This window comes from Amphiura filiformis, chromosome 14, assembly GCF_039555335.1.
Source record: "Amphiura filiformis chromosome 14, Afil_fr2py, whole genome shotgun sequence".
NCBI lineage: Eukaryota > Metazoa > Echinodermata > Ophiuroidea > Amphilepidida > Amphiuridae > Amphiura > Amphiura filiformis.
In genome coordinates, this window is record NC_092641.1 from 35574018 (window position 1) to 35589070 (window position 15053).

At 42.2% G+C, this 15053-nt stretch overlaps 1 protein-coding gene across 1 annotated transcript in view; it reads right to left on the reverse strand.

Moving 5' to 3' along the window:
* Nucleotides 1-356: 356 nt before the first annotated feature.
* Nucleotides 357-15053, reverse strand: part of LOC140169388 (SID1 transmembrane family member 1-like) — a gene marked incomplete at its 5' end in the record, with an annotated part of 162726 nt that continues 148029 nt past the window's right edge. Inside the window, 7 exons of the mRNA XM_072192646.1 lie at nt 357-817; nt 1270-1383; nt 2619-2729; nt 3210-3315; nt 4634-4680; nt 10883-10956; nt 11262-11364. Of these exons, the coding sequence (XP_072048747.1) occupies nt 755-817; nt 1270-1383; nt 2619-2729; nt 3210-3315; nt 4634-4680; nt 10883-10956; nt 11262-11364 (618 nt within the window). The remainder of the gene's footprint in view (nt 818-1269; nt 1384-2618; nt 2730-3209; nt 3316-4633; nt 4681-10882; nt 10957-11261; nt 11365-15053) is intronic.

Genomic DNA, 15053 nt, shown 5'->3' on the forward strand with positions numbered 1-15053 from the left:
ACAGGGCTATTCCAGTTGAAATCCATCCACTCCCTATATGGAAAACATGGTCTTAATCTCCCACAGAGGGAGTGTAGAAAACTGTAGATTTCCAAGTGAGTCACCCATTCAGGTAACCCCATTTGAAATTCCACTCCCTATGTAGAAGATTTTAAGTCATGTCTTCCATAGAGTCTTTATGGATTACAACTGGAACAGGCCATTTCAATTCTTTCAGAATTGTACCATGGTGAGAGAACTTGAGATATATATATTCATTTCAACAACTCTTCCTATACCTTTGTACAGGAGCCAACCGTTGTTAATCCATGATGAATCCACAGTCCAGTAGCGTATCTGCGAATCGTTCACAAAAGCGTATGCCTGGAACTTACGGCGTAAATATGCACTCTCTTATGTTGGAGGTAGCGGTTAAACATTACCGCTTTATTCTTTAGTTTTATTGCTGATATTAACAGGGAAATCACCGATCTTCTTGTATTAAGGTTGAGTGGCAATGACAAATGGACATTCCGAATGAAAGAATCATACGAATTAGACATCTAGGGGTAGGAATTAGGGATTCAATCATGTTTCACGTCTTATCGAATTAGGGATTCAATCATATTTACTTCGCACGGGCAGCTAAAGCTGCCCTTGCGATAAGTAAACCATGCAGTGATGAATCGGTGATGAACAACAATGAAACATGATTGAATCCCTAAATAGTAAATGCTAAACCAGATCTTCATCTTTCAACAGTTCTGATGTTATCTTAAAAAACAGGAATCTTGTCTCTAGGTACATTGTCCAAATCATCATCTAACGTGAGCACCAGCTGAAAAAAAAGGTTAAAATGATGCTAATCATTTATATTTCTTTTAAGACGGATCTGGCTTATAAAATAGAAAAGTGTTCTCAGTCAAATAAGCTCAACATGGGTGCTGCAATTTTATATCACTGAAAATATTAATTAGAAAAAACACAAGTTGTCTTATTTGACAATTAATAATTATTCATTACAATGGATGACATCTACCACTATCACTGGATTGAAATAATGTATGCATAGGTCAGATAGGACAACCAGATGGCTTTATAGATTGCTACTTCCATGGTTGCCCTACTGTAAATGAACTAAAGCAACATAACCGCTCATAAGCAGAGTTCAAGTATAAACACACATAAAATAAATCAACTGTGCAAATCATCTTTGTAAAGGCTTACAAGTTGTTTTGGGTTTTTGCTAATAAAATTAGAAATAAAATAAAAACTACCATTATTACTTACCAGGAATGAAAAGAAGAGAGCAAAAGATGAGAGGAAATGCCATACATCATGGCCATCATAAAACTTAAGGAGAATGCAGCCTTCGTTGAACTCTCTTGATACAGCAGGCGTTTCCTGCAAGTATATGGGTCATTTAGTATTGTAATTAATATCAACTATATTTGTAGTCAGTCTGGGCCATTGTGGCATCTGCAATGGCTAAAAAGTCCTTACACATAATGCTCAAGTTCATTAGTTTGTCAACAGCTATATTAACTGTACTGACGGAGGATGCCATTTTAAGTTCAGCCATGCAAAGGAGTACCTAGGGAATTACAAATTTGCTCATGATAAAAAAGTGGATGAGTTTACAACAAAAATACTGACGCTGGAAAATTGAAAAGATTTCATAAGTTCCTGAGATCCTGACTTGTCTTAACTATTTATCTATTTTTATATATTTACTTTTTCCTTATTTAAAACTGGCTAAGTAAGAAACAAACACGTCAGGATCTTACAAAGTGAACTGCATGACCCTTGGTTACTTCTGTACATATTTGATTCTTTATCATTTATGTTTTATGTATGTAGTATTAAAAGTATTTTAAACATGTTATTGTAAAGTTACATAATAATTTGATTTATTTGGTAAGGATTGTATTTTTCTAAATTAGTGATTTTAATATTGTGTATTTGAATGTATGTAGTATTTTAAAACCTTATGAATAATTGTGTTATGTAAATGTTGTATTGATACCAGGGCCTTAAGGAAGAACAGATGATTAATTGTGTTTTTAACTGATTGAGTATCCCAGGTTATAAAGAAGAAATAAAACAAACAAACAAAAAACCCATCTGATTCTCCTATCTTTCCAAGGACTTGATGACTACACAATTCTTAGGAGGATGTATGTTTCACATGGGTTCTCTTTAAAACCCACCATCCTGGGTGGGTGATTTTGCCTTGTTGCTGAGCGCACAAAATTCAAATCAACGTATAATCTAAATGTTGAAATTTGACAAATAACTTTGTACAATTACCAGCCAAAATGGCAAGTATATGAAGAAATTAAGTACAGCTCTGATATCCTGACATTTCAAGTTGTGAGTGCTCGGAAGGTTTGTTTTCACCTACAAACATGGACTTTGAGTCCACAAATAGCAAACCGTAGATGTCCACAGTAGTAAACCAGGGTGCTATACAGCATAACTTTGCATATGGGGTAGGGACCTTATCATAGGTGTAATACCAGGTCCACGATTAGTCGATTAACTCACTAATTTAACACAGAAGTCCACATTTGGATTATGACATTTGTGTGTGCAAGGGTGTTGCGATGGGGTGTGTGGGGGGTGCTCATGATACTTACATTCCAGCTTGTTAGTCCCAGCATAAAAAAGTAGAGAGCAAATGCCCAGATAACACATGTAAATACAGTGAACACCATTGCAGCAGGGACGATACGCTCCTTGTAACGAAGCTGACAAGAGTACAGAAAATAAACAAAATCAAATGTAGTTTATGTTATGCCAATCATGTAGAAACTGCATCATGTCTGTAACACACAGTTGTAAGATAAAGATTGAAGTAAGTGATGCAGTTTATTGCAGCAGTAGATTGAATTTATCACAAAATCAAAGCATATGCAGATAAGTATAGAAATGAATCTAGGTATGCAACCAGTCAAGTCATTCCATGGCTTGGCTCAAAAGCCAGATCATTGAGAAATCTGTCCCATTTTGTGGGAAAACACAATTTAAGGGGAAGATGTAACATTATAATGTTCATTGATTCTGTCCAATTTGTTTTCATGTGTCAACACCTGATTACATCTGAATCCATGTCTTGCCTCTGTCAACATGTAATTATCAAGGGTGAGGATGCTATAATGAGTCCTTTAGAATGCTTAATGAGTATTAGAAAATAGAGAAGATTGCATATTGCAATTATTATGAATTACCTTCATTATCATATAAAAGGCCATGTAGAGTAGTAAATTTACAATGAGTATTGCTAGTAAGTAGGAGCTGAAGTCCTTTGGAGTTGTCACAAGCCCAAACACAATTCTGTCAAATACAATAATATTAGTATTTATGAAACATACGTTAATAAAAATTGCTTTTTCTTGCACTGGGATCATCATAATTTATACGCATCTGTGCTTGTCAATGGTACTGTAAACTTACTAACACTGTAATAAGTAGCACAATGCCAGACTTGCCAACCTTTATTCTGAGCTGTATTCTGTATCAAACTGTATTCTGAAACCCCAAAAGTCGTATTTTTAATTTTCAAAAATATCATGCATAGACAAGTTTACGTACAATGTCATACAATCCAATGTGACTGTGAGTGAAACGACTTTATGAATTTCCATTTCAACAAATACTCTGGTTACAAGGATTGCTTTCTTTGATCATTTTTTGAATTTTGAGTTGACAGGAGTGTGATTGACAGCACTCATTATTACCACCCACCCCTATTGAAATCAGATGCATTGATGCACTAAATGTAACAATGAAGTCAAATTACAGACCTACTCCCTTATCCCTTGAGTCTGAGTCTACTTACAAGGAAATAATTCACTGCATTAGGCTGCGATCACATAGAAGTATACTATTCGGGTATATGGTGCACGTTTTGCAGGTGCACACGTATGGCTTAAATCGAGCAAGGTTTTTTCATAGTACCGGGTCACATAAGAGGGCACTATTCGAAAGGCTGTATACCTGTGTATAGTATAGTATAGTGGGAATCGTGCGTGTTTGATTTTAGTGCAGCATATACCGTTCTAATTTTAAAACTAAACCATATGTGGGTAAATTTATTTTTTTAATAGATGCACTATCTAATTCTGCACATTATGACACCTCATTGAATACAATGTGACCTCAAGAAATAATGTTAATTACAAGCATTTGACTAGACGAAGGTTCAGTTTTAAAATGGGCAAACTGACCTATTCTAATAGCGTATAGCGAATACCGTATACAGTATATTTCTATGTGATCGCAGCCTTACAAACACACTCCCCAGACACAGGGGTGTGTGTGTTTGCGGCCAACAGTGAGGACAGTGTGTATTGCTATCTAACCGAGGATGTGTGTATCATGTTTTCATCGCCTAACCGTGGACTAAAATGGCAGATTTTTTATGTGTATAATACAAAACAGAATTTTTTCCATCAACTGCTGATTGTAGTTTTTACATGTGTGGTCCTCGTTTTAAGGCAAATAGTGCTATAATGCATTTAGCATGCATTTGAGGTCTTTTGCAGCAGTTTGCGACTGCGGACTGTCCTCAGTTGGAAGTAAGTCCGCAGTTTAGGGTGAAAATTTTGTGTGTGTCCTTGTTTGCCTGCAAACAAGTACGCAGTCTACTTACAGGGCCCAATTCACTGCATTCCCAATGATGAGTACAATCATTCGGTCCTGCAAAACAATGTGTAAAATACAGTTTAAATTATGTTAAAATTAAATCAAGATGTGTATTTTAATAACATGCTACCCATATATGCTGTTCACCTCCTTTAATCACATAGTTTATTATTCACAAATTTGATTGCATTCATTGATCACATAAGTAACCTAATTTGGACATCACATGGCATACATGTCAGATTGCCAGCAGGGAGGGATGGCAGTGGACATCACATGGCATACATGTCAGATGCATATTGCCAGCAGGGAGGGATGGCAGTGGACATCACATGGCATACATGTCAGATGTATATTGCCAGCAGGGAGGGATGGCAGTGGACATCACATGGCATACATGTCAGATTGCCAGCAGGGAGGGATGGCAGTGGACATCACATGGCATACATGTCAGATTGCCAGCAGGGAGGGATGGCAGTGGACATCACATGGCATACATGTCAGATGTATATTGCCAGCAGGGAGGGATGGCAGTGGACATCACATGGCATACATGTCAGATGTATATTGCCAGCAGGGAGGGATGGCAGTGGACATCACATGGCATACATGTCAGATTGCCAGCAGGGAGGGATGGCAGTGGACATCACATGGCATACATGTCAGATTGCCAGCAGGGAGGGATGGCAGTGGACATCACATGGCATACATGTCAGATGTATATTGCCAGCAGGGAGGGATGGCAGTGGACATCACATGGCATACATGTCAGATGTATATTGCCAGCAGGGAGGGATGGCAGTGGACATCACATGGCATACATGTCAGATTGCCAGCAGGGAGGGATGGCAGTGGACATCACATGGCATACATGTCAGATGCATATTGCCAGCAGGGAGGGATGGCAGTGGACATCACATGGCATACATGTCAGATGCATATTGCCAGCAGGGAGGGATGGCAGTGGACATCACATGGCATACATGTCAGATGTATATTGCCAGCAGGGAGGGATGGCAGTGGACATCACATGGCATACATGTCAGATTGCCAGCAGGGAGGGATGGCAGTGGACATCACATGGCATACATGTCAGATTGCCAGCAGGGAGGGATGGCAGTGGACATCACATGGCATACATGTCAGATGCATATTGCCAGCAGGGAGGGATGGCAGTGGACATCACATGGCATACATGTCAGATGCATATTGCCAGCAGGGAGGGATGGCAGTGGACATCACATGGCATACATGTCAGATGTATATTGCCAGCAGGGAGGGATGGCAGTGGACATCACATGGCATACATGTCAGATGCATATTGCCAGCAGGGAGGGATGGCAGTGGACATCACATGGCATACATGTCAGATGCATATTGCCAGCAGGGAGGGATGGCAGTGGACATCACATGGCATACATGTCAGATGCATATTGCCAGCAGGGAGGGATGGCAGTGGACATCACATGGCATACATGTCAGATGCATATTGCCAGCAGGGAGGGATGGCAGTGGACATCACATGGCATACATGTCAGATGCATATTGCCAGCAGGGAGGGATGGCAGTGGACATCACATGGCATACATGTCAGATGCATATTGCCAGCAGGCAGGAATGGCAGTGGACATCACATGGCATACATGTCAGATGCATATTGCCAGCAGGGAGGGATGGCAGTGGACATCACATGGCATACATGTCAGATGTATATTGCCAGCAGGGAGGGATGGCAGTGGACATCACATGCATACATGTCAGATTGCCAGCAGGGAGGGATGGAAGTGGACATCACATGGCATACATGTCAGATGCATATTGCCAGCAGGGAGGGATGGCAGTGGACATCACATGGACATCACATGGCATACATGTCAGATGCATATTGCCAGCAGGGAGGGATGGCAGTGGACATCACATGGCATACATGTCAGATGCATATTGCCAGCAGGGAGGGATGGCAGTGGACATCACATGGCATACATGTCAGATGCATATTGCCAGCAGGGAGGGATGGCAGTGGACATCACATGGCATACATGTCAGATTGCCAGCAGGGAGGGATGGCAGTGGACATCACATGGCATACATGTCAGATGCATATTGCCAGCAGGGAGGGATGGCAGTGGACATCACATGGCATACATGTCAGATGCATATTGCCAGCAGGGAGGGATGGCAGTGGACATCACATGGCATACATGTCAGATGTATATTGCCAGCAGGGAGGGATGGCAGTGGACATCACATGGCATACATGTCAGATGCATATTGCCAGCAGGGAGGGATGGCAGTGGACATCACATGGCATACATGTCAGATGCATATTGCCAGCAGGGAGGGATGGCAGTGGACATCACATGGCATACATGTCAGATGTATATTGCCAGCAGGGAGGGATGGCAGTGGACATCACATGGCATACATGTCAGATTGCCAGCAGGGAGGGATGGCAGTGGACATCACATGGCATACATGTCAGATGCATATTGCCAGCAGGGAGGGATGGCAGTGGACATCACATGGCATACATGTCAGATGCATATTGCCAGCATCACATGGCATACATGTGGCAAGATGCATATTGCCAGCAGGGAGGGATGGCAGTGGACATCACATGGCATACATGTCAGATGCATATTGCCAGCAGGGAGGGATGGCAGTGGACATCACATGGCATACATGTCAGATGCATATTGCCAGCAGGGAGGGATGGCAGTGGACATCACATGGCATACATGTCAGATTGCCAGCAGGGAGGGATGGCAGTGGACATCACATGGCATACATGTCAGATGCATATTGCCAGCAGGGAGGGATGGCAGTGGACATCACATGGCATACATGTCAGATGCATATTGCCAGCAGGGAGGGATGGCAGTGGACATCACATGGCATACATGTCAGATGTATATTGCCAGCAGGGAGGGATGGCAGTGGACATCACATGGCATACATGTCAGATGCATATTGCCAGCAGGGAGGGATGGCAGTGGACATCACATGGCATACATGTCAGATGCATATTGCCAGCAGGGAGGGATGGCAGTGGACATCACATGGCATACATGTCAGATGTATATTGCCAGCAGGGAGGGATGGCAGTGGACATCACATGGCATACATGTCAGATTGCCAGCAGGGAGGGATGGCAGTGGACATCACATGGCATACATGTCAGATGCATATTGCCAGCAGGGAGGGATGGCAGTGGACATCACATGGCATACATGTCAGATGCATATTGCCAGCAGGGAGGGATGGCAGTGGACATCACATGGCATACATGTCAGATGCATATTGCCAGCAGGGAGGGATGGCAGTGGACATCACATGGCATACATGTCAGATGCATATTGCCAGCAGGGAGGGATGGCAGTGGACATCACATGGCATACATGTCAGATGCATATTGCCAGCAGGGAGGGATGGCAGTGGACATCACATGGCATACATGTCAGATGCATATTGCCAGCAGGGAGGGATGGCAGTGGACATCACATGGCATACATGTCAGATTGCCAGCAGGGAGGGATGGCAGTGGACATCACATGGCATACATGTCAGATGCATATTGCCAGCAGGGAGGGATGGCAGTGGACATCACATGGCATACATGTCAGATGCATATTGCCAGCAGGGAGGGATGGCAGTGGACATCACATGGCATACATGTCAGATGCATATTGCCAGCAGGGAGGGATGGCAGTGGACATCACATGGCATACATGTCAGATTGCCAGCAGGGAGGGATGGCAGTGGACATCACATGGCATACATGTCAGATGCATATTGCCAGCAGGGAGGGATGGCAGTGGACATCACATGGCATACATGTCAGATGCATATTGCCAGCAGGGAGGGATGGCAGTGGACATCACATGGCATACATGTCAGATGCATATTGCCAGCAGGGAGGGATGGCAGTGGACATCACATGGCATACATGTCAGATGCATATTGCCAGCAGGGAGGGATGGCAGTGGACATCACATGGCATACATGTCAGATGCATATTGCCAGCAGGGAGGGATGGCAGTGGACATCACATGGCATACATGTCAGATGCATATTGCCAGCAGGGAGGGATGGCAGTGGACATCACATGGCATACATGTCAGATTGCCAGCAGGGAGGGATGGCAGTGGACATCACATGGCATACATGTCAGATGCATATTGCCAGCAGGGAGGGATGGCAGTGGACATCACATGGCATACATGTCAGATGCATATTGCCAGCAGGGAGGGATGGCAGTGGACATCACATGGCATACATGTCAGATGCATATTGCCAGCAGGGAGGGATGGCAGTGGACATCACATGGCATACATGTCAGATGCATATTGCCAGCAGGGAGGGATGGCAGTGGACATCACATGGCATACATGTCAGATGCATATTGCCAGCAGGGAGGGATGGCAGTGGACATCACATGGCATACATGTCAGATGCATATTGCCAGCAGGGAGGGATGGCAGTGGACATCACATGGCATACATGTCAGATGCATATTGCCAGCAGGGAGGGATGGCAGTGGACATCACATGGCATACATGTCAGATGCATATTGCCGTGGACTAAAATGGCAGATTTTTTATGTGTATAATACAAAACAGAATTTTTTCCATCAACTGCTGATTGTAGTTTTTACATGTGTGGTCCTCGTTTTAAGGCAAATAGTGCTATAATGCATTTAGCATGCATTTGAGGTCTTTTGCAGCAGTTTGCGACTGCGGACTGTCCTCAGTTGGAAGTAAGTCCGCAGTTTAGGGTGAAAATTTTGTGGCATACATGGCATACATGTCAGATGCATATTGCCAGCAGGGAGGGATGGCAGTGGACATCACATGGCATACATGTCAGATGCATATTGCCAGCAGGGAGGGATGGCAGTGGACATCACATGGCATACATGTCAGATGCATATTGCCAGCAGGGAGGGATGGCAGTGGACATCACATGGCATACATGTCAGATGCATATTGCCAGCAGGGAGGGATGGCAGTGGACATCACATGGCATACATGTCAGATGTATATTGCCAGCAGGGAGGGATGGCAGTGGACATCACATGGCATACATGTCAGATGTATATTGCCAGCAGGGAGGGATGGCAGTGGACATCACATGGCATACATGTCAGATGCATATTGCCAGCAGGGAGGGATGGCAGTGGACATCACATGGCATACATGTCAGATGTATATTGCCAGCAGGGAGGGATGGCAGTGGACATCACATGGCATACATGTCAGATGCATATTGCCAGCAGGGAGGGATGGCAGTGGACATCACATGGCATACATGTCAGATGCATATTGCCAGCAGGGAGGGATGGCAGTGGACATCACATGGCATACATGTCAGATGCATATTGCCAGCAGGGAGGGATGGCAGTGGACATCACATGGCATACATGTCAGATGCATATTGCCAGCAGGGAGGGATGGCAGTGGACATCACATGGCATACATGTCAGATGCATATTGCCAGCAGGGAGGGATGGCAGTGGACATCACATGGCATACATGTCAGATGTATATTGCCAGCAGGGAGGGATGGCAGTGGACATCACATGGCATACATGTCAGATGCATATTGCCAGCAGGGAGGGATGGTAGTGGACATCACATGGCATACATGTCAGATGTATATTGCCAGCAGCGAGGGATGGCAGTGGACATCACATGGCATACATGTCAGATGCATATTGCCAGCAGGGAGGGATGGCAGTGGACATCACATGGCATACATGTCAGATGCATATTGCCAGCAGGGAGGGATGGTAGTGGACATCACATGGCATACATGTCAGATGCATATTGCCTGCAGGGAGGGATGGCAGTGGACATCACATGGCATACATGTCAGATGCATATTGCCAGCAGGGAGGGATGGCAGTGGACATCACATGGCATACATGTCATATGTATATTGCCAGCAGGGAGGGATGGCAGTGGACATCACATGGCATACATGTCAGATTGCCAGCAGGGAGGGATGGCAGTGGACATCACATGGCATACATGTCAGATGCATATTGCCAGCAGGGAGGGATGGCAGTGGACATCACATGGCATACATGTCAGATGCATATTGCCAGCAGGGAGGGATGGCAGTGGACATCACATGGCATACATGTCAGATGTATATTGCCAGCAGGGAGGGATGGCAGTGGACATCACATGGCATACATGTCAGATGCATATTGCCAGCAGGGAGGGATGGCAGTGAAACAATGAATGATACTTACCACATAAACAGGTTTAGCACATTGCAAGCAATCGGTTTTTAACACCAAAAATATTCTCTTGAATATGCCAAAATCTGAAATGAAAAAGATGTTTGGTAAGAAACAGTGTCCACAAAGTACAGCTTTAAACAGATTTGTCAAAAATTGGTAATGTCACCCTCTGTTGACAAAATGTGTATTCTTGGATTCTATCAGACATTCTTAGTCACACAATGATATGAAATACCAGAGGTGTATTTATTTTACCAAATTCAAGATGTATTGTGTATAATAATTAATGCTATGTTCTACTTCTTCCTGCCAACAGACTGAAGGCCTACTGATCATTCTGATATAATGAATAAATGATGTCACTTATCACATCACTACTACCACTTACTCATTTTCCATGTTCCCATGTAATAAATCTGTGCACTTAGAGCTGTGCAAGTCAGGAAATGCACTATGGCAAACAGGACATAGAAGGCCACATTTCCAAATAGCTGAAAGATACAACAGAAAACAAAAAGAAATAATTAAGTCCAGAAGTTATACTTTACTCCAAAGTCAATAATGGCATTTCTGAGAGGCAAAGATAAGGGGCTGTGCAATAATTATGAGGGGGGAGTAAAATTTCCAAACGGCTCGCCAAAAATTACTTGCCCCCCCCTCTCGGCCTGCCAAAAATTGCTTGCCCCCCCTCTCGGCCTGTCAAATTTTTGGGATTCCAATTTACAATGGTCTAGATACATGTTGCGAGCACAACGAGCAGGAACATTTGCATATTTAAGCGTTTCCGTACTGTTTTCCTAAGCCTTTTTAGAGCATTTTATTTAAAAGGCACCCCATGAATGTGTGCCAAAAATCGCTTGCCCCCACCCCTCTCGGCTTGCCAAAATTTCTTGCCCCCCCTTTCGCTTGCCAAAAATTTCTTGCCCCCCCCCAATTTTACCCTCCTCCCAGGGCTCATAATTATTGCACAGCCCCTAAGGGACCATTCCATTGCTTTGGAGTTATATAGACTAGCTATCTGCCCCTTGTGAGTAAGTGGCTCTGAAAAGAGCAGTTCAAAATAGGCCACCTCTTGACCTTTAGTTGAATAACTCACTTCACAGGTCACCAACCTCCACAATGTAAGATGTGACTGAGAACTTTCTCAAAATCAATTAGCAAATGAAGTCATGTACAGTATGTTTCAAAAGTTTGATAAAAGCTGTATGTTATGAGAGATTCCTTACCTAGCTGTGACTTCGTCACGGCTAGGTATTGTAATCCACTCCGTTCTTTCTGCTTCTTCTTCAAATTTCAAAATGCTTCTTCTCTTACATGTTACATCGTACAATGATGTCACTTGCACATATGCATCGGCTATGTCCAGTGTCTATAGGGTGTTCACAGATTCATATGGAAAACTTTTGCCCTGATTTGAGCATTAGCTATTTGTTTGCAACACTCAGTGTGTGTGTGACCTTTTGTACACGACGACCTAATTGCACGGCTCGTGAGCACTGCTCAGATAAGTGGACCATTCCACTTTACCAAATGGGCAAACATTAGCGTAACAGAGTGAGTTATAGCAGGAAGTATAGCGTTGAAAAACACATCCCCGTATCGTAAAGTGTTGTGGCCCGAATCGCGGGTCAAATAATCGAAAAGTCGCCCAATTTTTCTCTTTACCATTGATTTCTATGGGACAGGAAACTATCAGAAGTCGCGGGAGACAATGTTGAAAAGTCGCCCAAATTTTTTCTTCACCATTGGTTTCTATGGAACAGGAAATTGTCAAAAGTCGCGGGTAAAATCTTCATAAGTCGCCCAATTGGGCTACCAAATCGCGGGTTTGGCAACCCTGGAGACACGGTCCTCGTGATTGGACAAGTTTTGCCCACCTCTTCCCATGAACCAATCACGAAGTGTGTTATATCACTGGAAAGAGAATATTATGTAGATTTTGATTCCGTCCGACGACCTCACATTTGACAGACAGTTTAATTTTGCTGATGAATTTAGCGCTGGCAACCCGCAGAAAATCATCAAAACAGGCACTGTCCTCATTGAAGCTTGAAAAAAAATGACCAAACGAAATCAAAATTGCCCACGTACCGGTTCCCGTCATTGGATATAATCGAATTTAGGCTTATTTGAAAGAAGAAGTGTTATATTTTATGAAACCGTCCGACGATTATAAGAAAGTTTATTTTAAAAGCCATCAACAGCAAAAGTTTTGTCAAAAACGAAAAAATGCGCCGACGGAATCCAGCTTAATGAACCAATTAGGCCTGTGTTGAGCAGATGCGCGCAAGTTTTGCATATGTGGGGTCAAAGGACATTAAGGGGTCATTTCTGGTATATAACGAAATATCTTCAAAATGCTTCTGCCACAAATTACATAGCACGATGACGTCACTTGCACATATGCATCGGCTATAGGGTGTTCACAGAATTAGGGTCAAAAGTCATTAAGGGGTCATTTCCAGTTAAAATTAAAAATCTTAAAAAATTCATATCTGCTACCTGTAACAGTATGTTGATGCCAGTTGCACAGAAATGATCCTTTTTTTTTTATTACATCCTAAATATGTTTAAAATATTTATGACCCCAAAGGTCAAATTTTAAAATTGGTCCAATCCAGCTCAAATTCAACAGGTATGATCCTTACGACAATCCTAACATGTTAACATATTTATGACCCCAAAGGTCAAAGTTTAGAGGTCAAAGGTCAAATGTTAAAATTGGTCTGATCAAGCTCAAATTCAAAAGGAATGATCCTTACAACATTCTAAACATGTTGAAAATATTAATGACCCTAAAGGTCAAGTTTAGGGGTCATTTTGTCAAAGGTCATTTAGGGTTCATTTCTGCTTAATGGCTATGGCTAGGTTTAGGTCTATAGCTAGAACTTGTTTTCTTTTTATTGCATATTTGGCCCACTTCATAGCTGTGCATGCAGGTTTCTGAGACAAACGTTTTACCTTTTGTTTTTCTTGGCCTTAAACAAAAAGGAGTGTAAAGAGTCAAGAAAGTATGTCAATCCGACTATAGATTGTGTGCCTGACACTGCCTTGAATACTGATGGACCTAACCATTGCTGCCATTAAAGCCAGCGCCATTGTTTTGTAATTATTATTCAAAGGAAACCCTAAATTCCAAGCAGGAATAGGGCGTGTCAATTTGAAGTCAATCAAATTATCATTTAACAGGATATTGCCTTTGGTTTTAACCAAGAAGATAAATAACAAGTATCTTAATTTCACACATTCACTTTAATTAGGAAATGTAATTTATATGCTACATTAGCTTTACTCAGACGTCAACTGAACTTCATTCTCTTTAGAAATGGTCCCTTTTCAATAAATTGAAGTTTATATCTATGAAAAGGATATCTAAAAATTATATTGTTAGATCTTGCAATGTTGTATTTTTTCCCAACTGCAAACATAATTCAGTGCAACATAAATGAGTTAAGGGAAGGGGTATGAGCGTTTGGACAGTATTTATTGTGGGACATTAGAGCACATCAGACATATCGAATTGCATTCTGAATCGAAGAATGTCCTTCTGATATCAAATAATTTTGATTTTTGAAATTCGCAATGTAATACACATTTTATGGCAAATCATTAAAATTGATATTTAACAGTACTTGAAGTAAACTTTATAAATCTGATGATTTATACTCGTGTATGTAGGTGGGATGAAAAGCCGACGATCAATTGAAAATTTTGACCTTTCATATTGAAGATATGGATTTTTTCCCCAAAACACCAAAAAAAATAGGCCCCTAGGTCTTTTTGGGAAAAAATCCATATCTTCAATATAAAAGGTCAAAATTTTCAATTGATCATCGGCTTTTCCTCCCAGCTACATACACTTTAAGAATATATCATTAGATTTATACAATTTATTTCGAGGACTGTTATATATCAAAATTTGAAAAATATCAAATTTTAATAATTTGTCATAAAATTTGTATTATATCGTGAATTTCAAAAATGAAAATTATTTGATATCAGAAAGACATGCTTCGATTCAGAATGCAATTCGATACGCCTGAGGTGCTCTTATGTCCACAAAAAATACTGTCAAAATGCCATAAACGCTCATTCTAGATCCCTTAAGGGATGGGGTATGGACGTTTGGACAGTATTTTTTGTGGGACATTAGAGCACATCAGACATATCGAATTGCATT